This window comes from Gouania willdenowi, chromosome 10 (assembly GCF_900634775.1).
Source record: "Gouania willdenowi chromosome 10, fGouWil2.1, whole genome shotgun sequence".
Classification (NCBI taxonomy): Eukaryota; Metazoa; Chordata; class Actinopteri; order Blenniiformes; family Gobiesocidae; genus Gouania; species Gouania willdenowi.
This window is the reverse complement of record NC_041053.1, coordinates 21,717,226-21,736,978: the sequence shown is the minus strand read 5'-3', so window position 1 is coordinate 21,736,978 and position 19,753 is coordinate 21,717,226. Positions and strand designations below refer to the sequence as shown.

Sequence of the window (19,753 nt, the reverse complement as noted above, 5' to 3'; positions counted from 1 at the left end):
GGCTGAGGAGGACGTAACAGACACTGAGACACAGACACTTGATCTGCTCGGCTGTGCTGACCCTTATTGACAGTTGTTGTTTGTTTTGTTTCGCTGATACTTTATTGTTGACTTGATAATCATCATGGAGGGAACTATGTGCAACATTCAGGCTCTCCTTCGCGCTGCGGAGTTTCTGGACAGGAGAGAGCGGGGTGAGTGTAGCGCACGGGGCTGCTGCTGCTTTATTGTGTTAACGATGCACACATTAAATCACATGTGCACGTAGATCTCTTTACGGGAGCGCTTTGCTTTGATATCTGCGTTAAATGCGATTTAATCGGTGGATATGAGGCGGTGTTTGGGAGCGTTTGCACCGTTTGACTCAGTGACCTACATACAGGTCTCATCATTGTACTGAAAGGCGCCAATCTGGACTGGTTTGAAAATGAAATCAACGCTCAGTGTGAGGAATGAGGGGGACGCGATCAACGCACGCAGTGCACGTTTGAATCCTCGCTCTGAAGTTGTGCGCATTTAATGGCATTTCTATATTTGTGAGGCTTGGGATGAGTTGTGTAATAAAAAGAAGGAGTGGGAGTGGGAGATGGCGCCAAAATGGGAAACAAAACGTCCAGCTGATGACAGCAGGGAGGGATCATCAGGTTCACCTCAGCACCAACACTGATATTTATCATTAACTTATTTAATACTGCTCGTCCTGCACCTTAGAATCCACACAGGGGACACATAAACATCTATTTTTAACATTGAACTCTCTACAACCACATACTTAAAAACAAACCACGATTACAATCATTTCACACAGTGTTGTCAGTTATAATTGGAGTTAAGTTTAAAAATGAACTTTCCTATGGACAGAATTTGCACATGAATCCATTGGATAACCATCAAAATTCTATTTATTTTCTATACCATTTCATTGTGTCAAACTAAAGGCCCGGGGGCCAAATCTGGCCCTTTAGAGCATTTAATTCGGCCCGTGTCAGCAAGCAAAAAAAGTCAGAGAAACCATGAATCGTGTAAATTACCAATATATCCAGTTGTAGATATCTCCAAATGAATACACAAATTCAATGAAACTCCACAATATTAGCAGCTTAGCATGCTTATATCACACGATGGAAGTCATTTTTAATCTCAAATTATTAAAATAACTTACATTTTTCAGAATCCTGCAGTTTTCTTCAAAATGTCCTCAAATGACATAAAAATGGGTCACAAAATTAAATGAATGAAAAGTAAACATCCTGCAACGACTGATATCTGTCTCTTATTGCTTTGAGATCATCAGTGTTGTACATATTTAGCATTTGTTTATAAGTGGAAGTGCAAACTAGAGCTCAATAATGATGAAATGACTATTGAACCCACCTAAAATCTGTGGCCCACTGAAGATAAACTGCTACATATTTGGCCCCTGAACTAAAATGAGTTTGACGCCTCGAGTGTGCAGGGTGACAGAGGTCCCTGGTACAACCTGCCAGTCTGTTGGAGAAAAAAACATGCAAGCATGGGAAGAACACGCAAACTATCCCACGCGCCCAATAATCAACACATATTTTACATAGATAGAATTCCATAGAGAAAGCAAATATTGTACATGGAAAAGAACCCAACATTAGGCTAGATATTTACTAGGTTTATTTTAAAAAACAAAAACAAAACAAAAAACGCTTTTTAATGAGGATTTTACTAAAATGAGGTCCGTCTATTTAATAAGCACAATATTGATTTACATATAGCGGAAAATAACTTGAATGAATGTACTTTATTTTGAGCTTGTGTGAAAAAAATCAAAACAAATGTTAAAAAAAATCATACACAAGTTCAAAAAACTTACATTCTGTAAGGAACATTGTTAAATAAAGTAGGGAAAAAAATGTAATTGTAATCTTAAAACGTATTTTAAGATTGTGCCTTTTTGTAAGACTCTATGTTTAAGTATCGGTTATAAATGGCTTATAATAACACATAATAGTCATAATTTCACATTTTTTTATTTTTATTTTTTTTTACAAAAATACGGTGGGCTTCTCTACCACCAGGCTTAGCAAGTTTTCAGGGGGAAACCTTGAAATCCCAATAAAAATAATGCAAATGAATGGAATGCATGGTATAGTAATTTAGTAAAAAGTATTAACAAGGGTTTTTATGCTGAGTTGGGGAAAAACCTGGTAAATAATTAAATGAATGAATAAATAAATCAAACCTATTGTTTGTTTTATTTGTTCTTTCTTTGCACAGAGGCTGAACATGGCTACGCATCTGTCCTGCCTCTCAGTCCAAGTCCGTCTGATAAGAGAGACAAACAAAAAATGAAGAAAATACCTGCCGGTGGCAATAGGTGAGTACGTTACGTAACGTTAAACACAAAGGTGTGGCTGTGTGTCACACACACACACACACTGATTGTTTAATACTAACCGCATCATCCCATGTTTTAACCCCAGGTCTGTCCACAATGAGCTGGAGAAAAACAGGTATTGATTTTAATTATTGTTTGATATCAATAATTCCTCTGCTGTGATTTATTCTCAGTCCGTTTGTTCATCTCCAGCGTCTGTTTTTGATGTGTTTCTGTAGACGGGCTCAGCTGAGACACTGCCTGGAACAGCTGAAAGAGCAGGTTCCTCTGTCATCTGACTCGATGAGAAACACCACCCTAAACCTGCTCAGACGGGCTCAGATGCACATAAAGGTACAAGTGCCACAAAGCAACACATTTTTTTTTTTTTTTCCAATTAGCGCTCCGTCTCATACGTCTCTTTTCATTTCTTTGTTGGCTTCAGAAGCTGCAGGAGCAGGACGAGCGTGCGGAGCAGCTGAAGGGTCGCCTACGCTGGGAGCAGAAGAACCTGCGCGTTCGACTGGAGCAGCTGCAGCGAGGCACGGAGAGGATGAGGAACAACAGCCATGGGTCCACCATGTCCTCAGAGAGGTCAGACTCAGATAGAGGTAGGTCAAAGACGCACTACACCGCCTATGCATCGGCTTCCGTGACAAGAAAACTCCATCCTCGACCCATTAGATCAGGGGTTCTCAACTGGTGTCACCCTGGGACCCACATTTTTTTTTTTTGAGAATTCAACCAATCAAATGTAGTTTTTTAAAAATGGCTGTTGAAAACACACATATATCATCTTTCTGAAAGCATAAATCTATATATGTTCCTGTGCAACATGCATTTCACAGCATGCCTGCCAAAAGAAAAGTTTCAACATGGGAGACATGAAGTACTTATTCATTTTTGACCAGCTGTCTGTGACCCACCAGTTGAGAATCACTGAAGAGTCCATCACCACCATTACTCAATAACATACAGCCAAACTAATTATTGAAGGAGGAAAATGTTGTACTCTCTTTAGATGGTGTTTTTTCTTTTTTTTTTTTTTAACAATACATTTCATTTATAAAGTAATAGTGAAATCCTTTTTATTTGGTGAAAAAAGATAGTACCGGTAATGTTCTGCACAACCTTCAAAATAAAAGCACAATACCTTAATTTTAGGGCTGGGCAATATATCGAGATTCAAGATATATATCGAGTTTTTTATTTTGGCGATATGGAAAATTACTATATCACCTACAGTATATCGTATTAAAATACTTGTTTTAGGGGTCGCTGCTTTCTTTACTTCTAAGAACAGCATGAAAAGCACAGTTAGATGGATTTCTGAGTGCATTTTAACACAGACATTTCCCTAATCCAGCCACACTACAGAACTCACTCACACGTGCTGTCCCTTAGATGTAAAAAAGCCAAAAGTGGCACACATTGTGCAGCTGTTTGTTAATAAATGTAGCTGTGTGGCATTTTGTATTGGCAAATTTAACCCAGAATACTTTGAATTTGAAGTATCAAGATTTATATTGTACAGTATATCGCCATTTTGAGAAAAAAAACCATTGAGTTTTGGTCCATATCGTCCAGCCTTAGTCATTTGAGCAAATATTTTATAAAAAATGTGTCTGTGAACACTTGAATAGAGCTTTGAAATGCAAACGTTCCTCTATTCTACAAGCAGCAGCCTTACAGTGAAGACATTTGTCTGATTTCTGAGATCACATCAGATGTTGTTTGTGTGTTTGTTTTCTTTATCTAATGGGATCTTTGTGTGTTACTTTTGCAGAGGACGTGGAGGTTGACGTGGAAAGCATCGTGTTTGACTGTGTGACCTCTGATGGACTGAGCATTACACACACTGGGCCTGATCACTGTTACTCCAGCATGGGCAAAGCCTGGCTATGACAGCAGCCAACATACATTCACCCAAGGTCACCAGGAGGACAAAAACGGAGGAGAAAACATTCCAAAAACAAGAAAATGAAAGGCAGTGGGAGGTCGGAGAAACAGGTTACTGTAAGATTGTTGACAAGTGTAGAGGACCATCTTTTGGAATCATCCTAAAGATAAGAAAGGTGTTTGACTATAAGCTAAACGCAGGTTTAGTGAGCGATGTGTCCATTTGCACTGAACAGCAGTTAACATCACTGTGTGCGATTTCTAACAGTCATACAAGCAGCTGTTTATTCTTCACGTGCTTTGTGAAGTCTTTCTTTTTAATTTTTAATTGAAATTTAAATTATTCCACTCTTTAGTGACTCTCTGAACTGAATTCTGCCTTATGTATGACTTTATTACTATATTTCAGTTATATCAGGTTAAATAGGCCATCTTCTGCATGCACTTCTTTATATTCTGTGCTCTCGTCCTATCGCAGTTTACACATCAGCCATGTATTTGCTTTTTATTCTGTTGCACAAACCGTCCACATGTTGCACTTGTGTTTTTTTTTTTACATTGTTTCCAACAACTTTTTGTTGTTCCAAGAAATGAAAGCATTGAACAGTAATTCTTCAGGTCACATTTGCACATTTAGTATTTGGTGAAGTGCCAACTGTTGATTCATTCGTGTACTTCTACACATTTCAGTGCTGTGACGCCTACGTAGAAACGTGACAGCATTAAGGGGCTACTTGCACAAGTCTAACTTCAGTCATTTTAAACGTTTTCTTGAAAAAGCAGCTCACCAGAGTCATGTTCCTGTGCATTTGTGGCTCAAAAAAATGCAAACAACAAAAATCACCAGCCAGGCAGGAAGTGTCTATTTGTAATGATTATGCAAATAATGCTGTGTACAAGTAAACACCATGTTTGTTTTTATGTATTTAATAACCGAAGGTGCTCTTTTCCTTCACTTTTGTATATGCAAGATGCCTTATTCCTTTTATTTTTAAACCTGTTCTTCTGCCCAGTAATATAATGTAGCATTTTTGTACCTGTGTAAGCTTTTTCTAATGAATAAATATTTTCGATAAATAAATGTTATTTTTCTTTTTACACATTGATTTTTCTTTTTCAAATTGGCAAGAGTTTTTTCCTTCTCTAACGTTTCCAAATACCTGCTAGAATCAGACTTCTTTTCAGGTTTATCGGTTGCTGTGAAATAATTTCAATCAGGAAATGCAAATTCTTTACTCAGTTAGGGTGTCCCAATGACTCAGCTTGTTTAAATAAATCATCCATTTATTGACAAGCTAATATTCCATTCAGAGTCAGAACACATCATATAATGAAAAGCACTGAGATGATCAGTCATTGTAGAAACACTTCAGGTATTAATTTAGAGGAAAGCAAAATAATTAAAGTAAAGGTCATTGCACGGAAGAATAAAAGTTAAATCAACAAGAATGCATTGATGAGAAGTGTGATGCTGTATTGTAAGGCAAAAAATGACAAAATAAATCACAATTTCTCTGTTTTCAACACGTAGTTCTAGAGGAACAAGTGCTACATGAAGGTGAGACTGGAACAGTCTCTTGAACCCAGCTCAAGGCTTTTAATGGTCCGATCACCATAGGATTCTGAAGCATCCTCACAGAGGTGTCTAATGATTAGGATGGCACTCTCTCTCTGCTTGTGGGAGGAGATGAATATGAATCTGTCCCATAATGCTCATCACACGTATTGTTTCTTCTTTGCTTGTGAGGCGAGGTCTTTGGCTTTCTCTTTAGCTGCCAGCGCCGTCTCTCGAGCGCGCTCTGTGGCCGTTTCTGCTAAAGTTCTAGATGGGGTTTCACCTGTAAACAGGATGTAGTTATGATCAGAACAATAACAATGGTCTCAACTGTTTATAAACTAACGCTGGTGATAACTGCACATTTCTGTTTCATAGCCAAATAAATACAAGCAATTCTTATAAAAACAAGAAGACAGTCATCAACATCCACCACCCAAAACAAACGGAACAAGGACAATAACTCTGGAAAAAATAATTGCGCGTTTCTCATTTTTGAACTCTAGCAAGGAATTGATACCCTGAAGTCACACAGTGAGTTTGGTTATTGTATCTTAAACAGTTTCTGAGAAAAGCTCGGACGGACGCATGGAGTTCAAACCTATATCCCCCTTCCACATTTTGTGGCGGGGGATAAAAAAATACTACTATACAAAAGTCCACTAGCTTCATGGTAATGTCTATGGGAAAACCCATGTATATGCTAATGCTAACATTTACCGCGACCGGCAGTGATTTAGATAACACACCGTTTATGCTTAATTTTCACAAACAGCCTTAGGAATGTTATCAAACAGTACAGTTGCTGACTGTGAATGTGTACCTATGAGGCACGGACAAAAAGATGGAATAAAAAGAACAACACGATATTGGTCCAATATCAGCCTGAAAACAAATATCGAATTCAAATTTCCGATTATTCCCCCCTCCAAATTCATTTTTTATTTATTCTATTCAATTGTAGAATACTGTAGATATTATGTTGTAGTTTAAATGTATGTAACCAATTGGTGAATAATAATTAGGTCAGCTTTTCTCATACCTACTGTTGCTGACTATTGTTCTGTTTGAGTGACATCACTTGATCAAGCCTTTTCGAACATTCCACACTACAAAATAAGAAATTATGTTATTATTAAAGGAAAAAAAAGTAATAAAAGTATGTATGAGTCATTCAATATCGGTATCATATCGGAAATGACAAAGTTGTATCGCGACATCCCTAATATCTGATATCAATATCAGATTGTTACAGCCCTAAGTGTAACAGCACCAAACACTCCCTACTAATTATGTTAATTACAGAAAAGTGCTGAAAGGTGTGTAATAGATGCACTCTATCCAGGGTGAGTAGTTTACCTTGCATTTTGGCTAACACATATTCAAAGCCTTTCATGGTCTTTGTAACACTGGTCTTGAACCTTGCCAGTCCAAATTCCTGAAACGGGTGAAACAGAAACATGAATGCTTACATTGTTACATGCTCAGTCAGACTGAGCTTAATAAAACTAAAGAATTCCGATCAAGAGTTCACAAAGTTGAAGCTCGGGCAGAAAGCTTGGAGCACTGTGAGGCAACATCTCAGAGAGAAAAACAATTAAAGAGCACAACACAGTAGTTTGGGTTCACTCTACTGACCTGAATAGCCCGAGAGAGTCCATAGACATTAGAAGAGATCCAAGCCTCTCTCATTATCTCAGTCCAGCTGCCATTCTCAGGGTTAATTCTATACTCGCACCTCTCTTTCACTGACTGAGATATAGGAAAAAAAAAATTAAGCACTAATAAAATAAGGCAGCGGTGTCACTCTGTGCAACAGTATGTCAGCGTTACCATGAGGCGAGCGTGGCTGATGTTCCATGTTAGCGTGGTCATGGTCCTGCTCTGAGGGTCCACTATGGAGTCCTCAATAATGTAGGCCGAGCTGGACATCTGCTTGGGAAGGTAACGCTCCATCCAGCGCGGAGCTCGGCTGGTTTTGGTCAAAAGACGTCTGGAAACAAGGCAGTTCTGTGGGGTGACCTCTCGGAAAATAATGTCCTCTGTGAGGACATGGTTACTGCGAAAGAAGGGGGAGGAGCCAAAAATTAGAACAGAAAAGAGCTCAGTCATACAACAGGAAAAAGTGCTTTTTTAATTAGTGTAGTTACAACAAATAACTTCTAATATTAGGCAGATTGACCCAACAACACTTAAAAAACATTGATAATTCATTTTCAATTATTAACCATGTTTTCTGATATGAGCTTCATTGCCCAATAACCCATAAAGATAAATTGATGGATTATACTACCCGGACAACTATATTATTTAATTATTTATTAGGGATGTCCCGATACAACTTTTTCACTTCCGATACGTTCCCAATATTGCGTCCTTGAGAATTGGCTGATACCAATATCGATACTATATCAGCTCGAATCATACATACTTTTATTATTTATTTTGTAGTGTGGAACGTTAGAAAAGCCTTGATCAAGTGTTGTTACTCAGAACAATAGTCAGCAACAGTAGGTATGAGAAAAACTGACCCATTTATTATTAACCAATTGGTTACATACATTTTAGTCTGTTGCTATTGGTTCGCACCCGGACCTCAGACAATCCTGACTATAGTTCCGGCACGTCCTGTGCGCATGCGTCTGCACGCGCAGATAGCTGAACACGGGTAGTTCCGTCACTGCTGGACCCGTCCCTGTCACTGCCGGACCCGTGTTCTTCTTTAAATGTATTTTTGCAGGTGGAATTTGCAGTGTTCAATATGTTAAAATGAAAAAAATACATATGTCAGAAGTGGGATTCAAACCCACATCAGCAGAAGGAAACGTCCTTAAGTCTAGCAGTGATGGAACTGAGCATGCGCACAGGAAGTGCCGGTGTAGAGAAAAATAATCCTACGCGTGAAAGCCTCCTACAGGCGCATGCGCACCAATAACATAGTAAATATTTACACGTATACGTACAATATTTTGCTACCTTAAATTTTCTCACTATGATAAACATTAATTCTAACCCAAACCCAAAAAATTAAAGGAAATATTCTTACCTTTTTTCAACATAACGGACGTGCATGCGCAGTGCGCCAGGTGTGCATGCCCATTGTCTACCGTAGGAAGCTTTCGCGGTAGGGTTATTCTACACTACACAGGAATAATAGTCAAATTTGTCTGAGGTCCGGGTTCAAAACTATAGACACTTGGTAAATTTTATCCTTCAACATAATATCTACAGTATTCTACAATTGAATAAATATCAATAATATATATCGGAGTTTATAGATGCAGTCCGATAAAATCCAATATTCGTTTTCTGGCTGATATCGGACCAATGTCAATATCGGATCAGGACGCAACTATTATTTATGTTCATGTATGACCTTAATAAAGTAATACATGTGGGACAATATCACCTCTTATTTCAAGCATTAGTTATAGTATTATAGCAATAGTGTATGCATGCACTCTTTAACCCCTTGCTCACCTATAAGGGTTGGGATATCGTTGCCAGAATGCAATACAAACTTGGTCCCAGGTAGTTTTTAGCAAACCAGCACAGCAGAAATACTTCACCATTGTTCCCTTTGGTTTTCCTGTTGACACACAGGAAGTTCTCACTGAGGAGAAAAAACAACACTTTTTAGACTAGAGCTAGATGTAAAGGCAGCAGATGCATTCATGAAGGCGAATGGAGTGTATTTATGTTAATACATATCATGTATATTAGCCATTTAGGCTACAAATCGAAAAAATATTAATTTTATTAAATTGCTCTAAATAAATAAATAAATCAAATCAAAAAAATAAATATGTGTATGCATATTTATCTTTATTTATATAAAGACAAAACAACGTGGATAGCTTCTTCTCTTTTAAAGACCAATAAGTGACAGTAAAGACAGACCGATAATTCTCCATTGACGTCTGTCAAACACACACAAAACAACTTTAGTGACACACAGAGTCACTCAGTAGACAACAGACTACATTGTGGCTATAAAAAAAAAAAAATGAGTTCAATAAACATGTCAAAATCTAAAGTCTAACATCAACTAACCTGTTAGGCACGTTTGTCACGTATGCACTACTGTCGCTTCCTCTATTAGCATTAGCTAGCTTAGCAAGAGGCTAACTTACATGAATGAATGGGGGCGTTTATGGTCCACATTTCAACCAATAAATGAAACGTAAACAATGTTTTCCATATCGGTTAAAGAGAAAATATAGTTACCTGCACAGCAATATAAATTAAAGAGTCATATGTACATATGTTTCAGTCCAGTCGGGGTGGATTTCGTGGTGCTGCCACACATCGCGTCAGACATGAGGGAGAAGGTCAACTACTGACGAAACATCCGGGTTAGAAGGCAGCTGTAATGTCTCATATGGACACTAGAGGGCAGCACAGGACCGTCTCAAAGATAAACATGAAGCGTTGCCATATTTGGTGGTTTTCCGCCTTTTTTTTTAGCGCACATAATTTACAGGTACATGAATAGCCACTGTATTAAGTTGTTACTAGTCATTCGGTACTTTTTTCTTTTAATTAGTCTTTTTCTATGCAAAATAATAAACTGTAACGATATCAGGACTTCATCTAAATGAATTATTATTTTGCATCCTTCCTTAATCCCTATAGCTAGGGTTTAATATGACCCTAACTCACAGCTATAACAGCTTCCACTCATCTTTGAAGGGTTTAATAGAGTGTTTATAGTTTTATACTATTTTCCAGAAGCATATAAGTCAAACCTGGCACTGATCTTGTAAATGAACGTGAAAGCCTGTTTAACAAAGTGGGCATTAATTAATATGAAAACATGCTCTGTTAGTATGAGGACAGGGCTCAGTGCAATCCCTAAAATACCTCACAATACACTCACCCCATATCTAAGCCAGTGGTTTGACTCTAGTGTGTGTTGACATTCACCATAAATAGTGCTAATGAGCCCCATCACCTCTGCACCGTAAACATGTTCTGAATTAAAACGCACTGAGCTGTTGAATATACATGGGTAGTAGTGCTGCTTCTCAAATTAACCCACAGAGGGTATACTTTTATGTAAAATGGTATTTATTTTTTGAAAAACAAGGTCTATTGAACCTAAATAAATAAATACAAGTTTAGTAATGCATTCGACTCAAGTCATTTGAAAGGGTTAACACAGAATTATTTAATTAATCAATGTTCTATGAGTAAAATGAAAGTCATTTTGAGCCCAGAAGATAGCAGGTGTATAGAAATATGGAGGACATCACAAGGGTTAAAGGTCGTGCCCTTGATCCGATCCAGGTCTCTGGCTGCGTCCGAATATTCACCCCTATCTCCTTTCCTATCCACTGATTCTTAACCCCGTGGATGACATCACTGGGTTAAGAAAAAGGTGTTAGGAGAGGAGTTAGGGAAAGGCCATCACATTTGTTTTGACAATCAGACGCACTTCAACTAGGTGACGTAATAATCAGAGGGCCGCAAAGGTTGGTGACGTCTGCAGTGGTGAAAAAACTACACATTTCCGAAAATGGACTACTTCAAGCACATTTATAACACTTTCCACGGATATAATCTCAAATATACCAAGGTTTAAACGTAAATCAAAGGAAAAGAGGCTACCAAGCTACAGGAACAAAAGTGAAACAAAAAGAATGACACATTGGTGGTTGCTCACACTCCTCACCTTCCACTCAGAAATATTAATTAAGTTGAACAAATGTGGCTAAAAAAAGTCTCTGATCCCTTTTTCTTGAAGTGTCTGTTTCATGTCAGTTATAATCAGATATTATGTCTTACATATAACAAGATATTGGTTTTAGATAATTTTTTTTAAAGTTGTTCATCGCATATTATTGCATTGGTAACTTAAATGATCTCCGTTACTTGTCGGTTCCGTGAGCGCTTGGGTGCGCGTGTCCCTTTAAATGTTGTCGCCACAAGGCATTGTGGGTCAGCATTATCTTGTCTCCTCTGGTAAATAATGCATCAGTGTTTCCTACGCTAAAGGAGGTAAAAAAGGATGCAATGAGCCTCTTTTCCTGAGCTTCAAGAGAACTCGGATGCACTTTATCATTACCACAACCTAAACACTTCCAGGGGTGAATAGTAAAGGAGAAAGGGACTATTCGGATGCAGCCATTGTCTTTGCGAACATGAGAGCTACATGTTCTTGTTAGGTACCTGCCAAAGTGTGTGCTAGCTTAATTTGAGTCCCTAAATTGACAGTTGAAGTAAAATACATGCGTAACTCGAGCAGAGTGTACGAGGAACAGACTCTGCATGGACATCCTCAAGGCCAGTGCGAGGAAAGCTCTAATTCTAAAACCGAGGGGAGTCCACGCCGTGTACGGGTGTCACATAAATACTGCTCAGCATGTATTTTTCTATATCGACCAGCATTAAAAATAACACCAACCTGGACGCCATTGACAGTCCATCGATCTGGACATCTGAGTATGCTTGGGGTGTGCACAGCGTCGCTCAGGAAACACTCAATGGTATATATTATATGTTCATGCGATATTTTCTTAAGAGAAAAACATGGAAAAATCACAAGGCATCAACTTCAATGTATATTGAGTAAATCCCCATGGATTTCAGTTTTATTTCAGTCAGCTGGCTGGCCTGATAAAAGCCTAGTGCTTGCAAAACAAGCAGCAGCAGATAAAAGAATATAGGCTTAACCAAGTAATAAGTGATAAGGATGTCAAAACCCAGCAATTTAAATGCAATAGGCATGCTTTCTTTTGGAAAATGAATCACACTGCGTAGGCCACACAATTAAATGCTTTATTGGATTAACTTGACCCATTTTTTTTTTTTTCCCATCATTTTTCATGTTAGTCTCTGACAGACCACCTTTTGAGTTTTATAATGTTAATGTGGATTTTACAGTTTTTGAGAGTTCAAGTGAATTTTTCAAATCATTCTCTGGGTTATTTGTGATCGCAATTTACATTTTTTTTTCTTTCTAAACAACAATGTGGATTTGCCGCTGAACCGAAAAGATCTGATAAACATCTTTTTTAATCAAATCCTACCATTTTTTCGTGTGGAGACACAAAACATCTCTCCTTGAGGTCACTCCACTTCACATCCCTTTGGATGATTAATGCCCCAATGTTCTCAAAAAACTAACAAAGTACACTTCATCAACTGTAATAATTATTCAAACACAAATTTTCCCTTCAATAAACACTCTCCATTTAAAACCCTGCTCTCATTCTGTGATGAAGAAATCAGTAATTAGTTGCTTTCCCTTCATGCAGGTCAATGGTTTTTCTTTTCTATTCATTTGGAAACAGTCCCGCTGGTACATCTAATCAGGAACGTGTGACTGGCAGGTAAAGATGATTAATTTCCTGTTGGAAGAGAAAATTACAGTTGGCTTCCTTTGGGTTTCAAGCAACTGTTTGTCTGCCAAAACAATATGAGATAAATAATCCACGATACAGAGTTTGGATCACAAAAACAAAAAACACCCAGATAAATTTGAAGAAATATGAAAGACTGAAAGGACCCAGTCACAATAATCACCGTCTGCTGAAAAACTGGACATGACAGCTCTACATTTACAAGTAAACACCATATACATTCTAGCAAGTTAAAATACACTTATATTACCATTTTGAACATACATATTTATAGTTTTGATGGACGTATTTCACAAGCACAAATTTTGAAGGACAAGAGAACCACATAAAAGCAGTTTGCATGCAAAGCTTTGCTCTCCCTTCAGTGACAGTGACACTAAAGATCAAATCATTCAAAACAAATGGCCATTTAGGGCCACACACATCATAAAGTATTGGTGCATTAAATGTCTGCAGGTATTCCAATGGGTGTAAATCTCATACTGCCGTGGGTCCATCTTTACGTCCATTCAGAGCCACCCCTCTGACGGAGCGGGTCTTGAACGAGCCCTCCGCGTGGAAAGACTCTGGCTTATCTTCACAACGGAAAACCATGAGGAAGCCGTTCCTGTAGTTTTTATTCATCCATCCATAAAGCAGAGGGTTGATGAAAGTCGAACACATAGCCACAATATGGAACAAAGTGTATATTAGTTTGTACTCCTTGAATCTTAGTACCAGGTCCAGATCGCTGGCCAGTTGGAACACGTGGAACGGGAGCCAACAGCTGGCAAACACCACCACCACCAGCGCTAACATCTTTGTGGTCTTTTTGCGACGGTTGACGCTATCATTACGAGTGCATGGACTGATATGGTTCTTAAGTTTGACCCAAATGCATATGTAAGCATAGCTAATGATAGCCAAAGGAATGATATACTGTAAGAGAAACATTGTGAGGCTGTAGATGACTCCATCCCGCCCGGTCCCATGGGGCCACTTCTCAGAGCAGACGGAAAGGCGCAGGTCAATTGAAGGGATCTCTTCATTTCGGTACTCTCTGAAGATGGCGAGAGGTGCTGCTAGGATGGCAGACACAGTCCAGGTGAATCCCATTATGAGAAAACTAGACCTCCAGGTAAGGCGGCGGTTGAGGTGAAAAACGATACAGCGATATCGTTCCAGAGCAATGACAGTCATAGTCAGGATGGATACATGCACACTCAGGGCCTGGGCGAAAGGCACCATGTGACACAACACAGCACCAAACTTCCACTCATCCAACAGAGTGTAGATTAATGTGAACGGCAAACAGAGAGTGTTCACCAGTAAGTCTGCCAGAGCCAGGTTAGCAATAAAAAAGTTGGTCACAGTTCGCATGTTTTTGTAGCGAATGATCATATAGATGACGAGTGCATTCCCCACCACACCGAGCAGGATGATGAGAGAGTAGGCTGTGATCAAGATGATCTGGACTCCGAGGTGTTTGGTGATGTCGGAGTGGAAACCAGGGGAATGTAAACCCATGCTTCCATTGAAAAAAGCAGAGGGATCATTCTCACCACCTTCGTCTTCGCTGGTGCTGTTTGAAGTGTCTGGGGGGCTCATTCTGTTGGATGACTGTGCTGACACCTGAGAAGAAGAGGGAAAAAAAAACCAATGAAATATGATTGATGCTCCATATCAGATAGAAAACCTTTTATCAGTTCTTCAAAGAATTCTTCAGCTCCAGAACACAGACAAACTCTGTTCTGACACCCACTTTTAAGCAGAAATAATCAACAAACGCTTAAACAGCAATGTCAATAAACATTGGGTTTTTCTTTCTATGTCTCATGTTTAGCATCTTCACATTAAAGTGTTTGCTAGACATCTTCAGAGTGGGAAGATGGAGAGAAGGACAGCCACGTGTGTATTAGAGGTCGGACAATATACAGTATGGACTTTTTTCAACATCGGCCAAAAAAATAATAAGAATTTTCTCCTTTTTTTTTTTTGACCATCACCAGCCCTCCCTAAGGAAGGGTAAGAAACACTTTATCATAGGGAGGATATAAAATAGAGGGTAGTGTTACACCTAAGTGAGGGGGAAGGGAACAGGGAAGAGAGATTCAAGGTAGGAAATGGAAAAGGTGGTGAAGAGTTGATTATTTTAAAGTGAGAATGAGATGTGATGTTGTAGTTGTGCATATGGTGACAAGTGTGAAGCTTAGGTATAATGGTGGTGGCTGTGAACAGAAGGAAGGAGCGAGTGGTTATACCTAAAACAGGTATTTAGTTTAAACCGACTACTTACACATTGTATATTGTTGTCAAACTTTACTGCTACTTATTCGTTCTGTACTTTTTGTTTTACTTGGTTGCGTACGGGTATATTTAAAGTTCAATAAATGTTAAGAGTTCTATTTGTGTATCTAATTTAATTTCAAATATATACATTTATATCATATGAGTGTTTCAATTATCTTTCATAATCAATGTGCTTTAAAAAAAAAAAAAGGCCTCAAATATCAGCTTCAAAATTCGGCTTTAGATATCGGCATTGGCTGATTCATTTATTTATTTTTTTTAATCGGTATCGTCCTTTGAAAATCACATATCGGTCGACCTCCAGTGTGTATACATAGTACTGGTTATCATCCGTGATACAACAAAAACATGTGAGAGCAAACGCCTCTTTGTTTATTTTATAATGTGTCTCTTGCTTATATTCTTTGGTTGTCAAACTGAGCTCACACTTATGTAAAAAAAAAAAAGAAAGAAAATCCCAATAAACCTGCCAAAGTGATCAGCTAATCAAAAGCTAATTTCTACTGGTTAATCGTTGTATTTGCCATTAACAACCTCATCCAAAGAAACCAATTTAATCATGACCGCTAGCTCAATTACGCTCAATTATGCAATGTTTTGCTAATTACAATTCACTCTTTAGTTTCATAATCCTCTTTCTCATCCACTCAGTAAAACTGGGTGTAAAAAAGCTTTCATACAAAAATCTATTTGTACTCAATAATGCACAGCTTGGGTTAATTGTGGGTGTCAATAGGATGTTAGGGATTTGCGCTTTTATAACTATTTTTTCACAAAATAGTGCATGAGCGTATGTGTTGCACTTGAATGATTGCACGTTGGGTTTTACGTAATGGTTCAATGTGACAAAAGACACATTCTGATTTTAATACAGAGTCCATAAGCTGTAACTATGAACTTTTAAATGCAATGTGACTGTAAAGAGCCGACAAGCTCTTATTTCATTATTCAGCCCATATCGCAGGAAAGGGTAGCTTGAATTGCAAATGTCAAACCGATATTAAGGCATTCTACTGTCACAGTTAACTCAGGAGAGATACAATTGGGTCATTTGGAAGATAAGAGCGTTCTCTAATGCTTTCTACCTCATCATTACCACCATTGTCAACAACTGCCTCAAGAAGATGGATGATGGTACATTACAATCTTCTGCAATAAGGCGGGATATAAAACTAAGAAATATACAGTGTAGGAGGTATATAAATTAGGTGTGTTTTTAGGTTGTTTGTTAGTGCAAAAAAATAAATAAATGAAAAATTCCCCCAAGCTACATGAGCTCCTGTGTCTTTATGAAGGCTAAAGGGAGACCATAAAGAAGGAGCCAGGCATTTGAAGCTCCCTCATTAGAGCTGCAGTCAGGTGGCTTTGACAACCTTCATTTCACAAGAAGAATATTCAGTGCCGGGCCTAATATTCAATAAGCGACTCACGGTATGACTATTTCTGTAGTTCATTAGCTTCTTCATTCCTATTTGGAATGGTTGAATGCACTCTCCTAAGAAGAGGTCTTACTATAGAAAAACCATGTATAGCACACTGTGTCTCTTATGATGGAAAAACCTCTTCAGCCTTTGAAAACTATTTACCAACATAAAAAAAACAATAAAAAATATGATATCTCTATTTTGAATGGATTTTAATTTAGAATTTTTTGTCTTTGTCTTGATTGTAAGGTAATAAAGCTTTTATGCTAGAGCTGGTCATTCAAACACTGGACATTGACATTGTGTGTTTGATCAATAGTAGACGTCTTAACTGCAATGAAAAAAATAATTTTCTTGCTGTTTACTAGTCTGTAGCTACAGATATAGCTTACTCCCAACCAGTATGTCTAACGTGTTTGGTTTTCTGGGAATGGCACACACTACATAAATCAAATACTGAATAATAATCGTATTTCAGAAATAAAATTGCATAACGACAATAAAAAATAAATAAATGAAACTGTTTCTTTGCATAAAAATCCTCCTTTCATGTTTTTTGCTTATTTGTTTTTTTCTCTTCACATTTAACTTTTATGTAAAATTGATAGATGTATTTGAGTTCATTTTTGCTGTTCAGTGTCATTGATGACATTCGGACACAAATGGGTTTTTAATGCACTCTATGCAGCTGTGTGCAATTCACTGCAATTAAAGAAAAACGTGGTTTGCGTAAATGCAAGAGCAGATCGCTCTTACAATAGCAAAGCTGCGGCAGCCTGCAGGGACATAACCTACAGAAAGCATAAACAATTTAGCAGGACTGTTGTCTCTTCCCTAACACATGATCCACATGAGCACATAATGCAAGGTGGCTTCTTTCTGGCAGGCGACATTTGCGCCTAAAATCCTTACTTGGTTGTCACCACAGCTCCTTTATTGTGTGATCACACTGATGCCAAATGTCATGGCCTTGGTCAGTTTGTTTTCCAGCATCTGTGATACTTTACATTAACGCACAGCTGTGCAATTAAAGTAACTCTCAAGCAGCCTAATGCGCCAAACATTTTGTGCGTAATTTGTGTCCAAAAAACTTGTGTGAAAATGAAATGTCCCAAAGAGAGCTTTAAAGGCATATTACACGTGACTTGTCATGGTCAAATGTTCACTTTTAACACCGTAATGGAGAGCCATACCCGTTTATCCCATCCCACTTCTCTCAATAATACAATTACGCACACGCATAGTTCAAACGACAATATTACGCACCCTGGAATTGGCTCTCTGCCTTAAGGGTAGAGTTCTGTCACCAAATGCCGTTGCCACAGTCAGATGGAGTAAAAGCAAAAGTAAATCTGTGCAAAATGGGCTTACCTTTCTCCCCTGGATCTCCTTTTTCAAACGAGTCTTCACTCACGCCCGGCTTGAAACAAGTGGAGAAAATCGCGAAGCTCCTCCCAACCCGTGGTGCCTGGTGCGCGTCTTACGGCTCAGACGAGCGTGTTTAGAGTCGGTTCTGCTGGATTCACTCTGTGCTCTGCTCAGCCACTGATCCTCACCGCAAATGCACCATGGATCACTTTCTTTTGTCAGGGAGGTGCGAGCATGTTATGTAAAAACTAGGCAACATGTAGAAGAAGTGAATCCATTTATTTTCCAATCATTTTGTCTATTCCTCTTCTGTATGGTCAATATTGTCTTTTGCCCTTTAAAGCCCCTTGTGTTGCTCATGCTCATGTCTGTTTGGGATGAACTTTGAAATTATAAAAGGCTGTAAAAAATTCAAATTTTATTGTTTTATTGATCATTGCATGTTGCAGCTGTTCTATTTGTTGCCTCTGGCGCATCTTTATAAGAACATTGTGGCCGATTTATATCTATATTGTTACCAAAGCCACATTGTTCTCTCACAGCAGAAGCATCTGTCAGGTTTAGTTGATTTCTTGGGAAGACAGCAAAGATCCAATCCTTTGATAAGCTCATTTTCTTTCAACTCACATATTTCTGCTCCCAAAATAGACTGTTGTTGTTTGTTTTTTTAGATTGTGGACTTAAGCGCTGGGTTAGCTTTTGCCTTCCAGATCCTTTTGAGAAAAAGTATTTATTTCAATAGCTTATCCAGGACAAGTTTAATCTGTACAGGAGGATTTACTGTCCTCGTTTTGAATTGTCTCACCTAATTTTTTTGGATTGAACAAATGAGGTTACATTGCAGAATGCTGGAATCCTTTTTCTCGCATGCAAGTTAAGCTTCAAGATGACATAATTTCCCAAGATAGAACTTTGAAACTCTTAAAAAAAAAATAACTGAAGAAATATAAATGTGACTGTTCAGTCAGATTCTTTGGTTTGTATTGCAAGGTTACAGCAATTTATCCCTTTGATGTAAGAGTCTCCTGTGGATACTTTGCATCAATCCCTTAAAGCGCAAACCAGTAGCTGTAAATTATCTCTGTAAGTTAAATAACTAAAATTGTTCTTCTCAATCATGAACTGGCTTTCAGACATGGAAGTTCCATTACACCTGTGATGTATTGGCAATCTGTTCTAGAAAGTCTTTGGTTGCGGCAGGTTCTACATACTGCAATGATCCTGCATTCAGTATAAGGGATTATACTATACTATAATTCAGTATAAAGGATTATATTATAATCCCTTACACTGAATGGATCGAATGGACAAAAATGAGAACAATTGTCCTCCCTTACTCTTGTTTTTACAATACTGATCGAACATTAAAGTGAGATGTTAAGACTGAATTATGATGGAGGCAAGTAAATATGTTAAAATGTTCCATCATTTCTCTGATCTATATTGTAGAAAACTGTGGGTGGTATAAACTTAACTTTGGAAAAGGCATCCAATACATATTTAAGAG

General features: G+C 38.2%; 3 protein-coding genes across 3 annotated transcripts; 1 reads left to right on the top strand and 2 right to left on the bottom strand.

Moving 5' to 3' along the window:
- mxd3 (MAX dimerization protein 3) lies at positions 1-5,318 on the top strand. Its single transcript, XM_028459805.1, has 6 exons — positions 1-194; positions 2,248-2,347; positions 2,454-2,483; positions 2,587-2,701; positions 2,793-2,958; positions 4,134-5,318. Exons 1-6 carry the CDS (start codon positions 125-127, stop codon positions 4,250-4,252), a joined length of 600 nt encoding a protein of 199 aa, XP_028315606.1. The 5' UTR covers positions 1-124; the 3' UTR covers positions 4,253-5,318.
- A 194-nt stretch (positions 5,319-5,512) lies between these two features.
- prelid1a (PRELI domain containing 1a) lies at positions 5,513-10,166 on the bottom strand. Its single transcript, XM_028459928.1, has 6 exons — positions 10,029-10,166; positions 9,282-9,414; positions 7,635-7,860; positions 7,440-7,553; positions 7,161-7,239; positions 5,513-6,084 (listed from the first exon to the last, which is right to left on the bottom strand). The coding sequence occupies exons 2-6, from the start codon at positions 9,371-9,373 to the stop codon at positions 5,963-5,965; spliced, it is 633 nt and encodes a 210-aa protein (XP_028315729.1). The 5' UTR covers positions 9,374-9,414; positions 10,029-10,166; the 3' UTR covers positions 5,513-5,962.
- A 2,190-nt stretch (positions 10,167-12,356) lies between these two features.
- On the bottom strand, positions 12,357-18,607 carry npy7r (neuropeptide Y receptor Y7). The gene is made up of 2 exons (XM_028460444.1): positions 18,250-18,607; positions 12,357-14,776 (listed from the first exon to the last, which is right to left on the bottom strand). Exon 2 carries the CDS (start codon positions 14,750-14,752, stop codon positions 13,643-13,645), a length of 1,110 nt encoding a protein of 369 aa, XP_028316245.1. The 5' UTR covers positions 14,753-14,776; positions 18,250-18,607; the 3' UTR covers positions 12,357-13,642.
- Between the last annotated feature and the right edge of the window lie 1,146 nt (positions 18,608-19,753).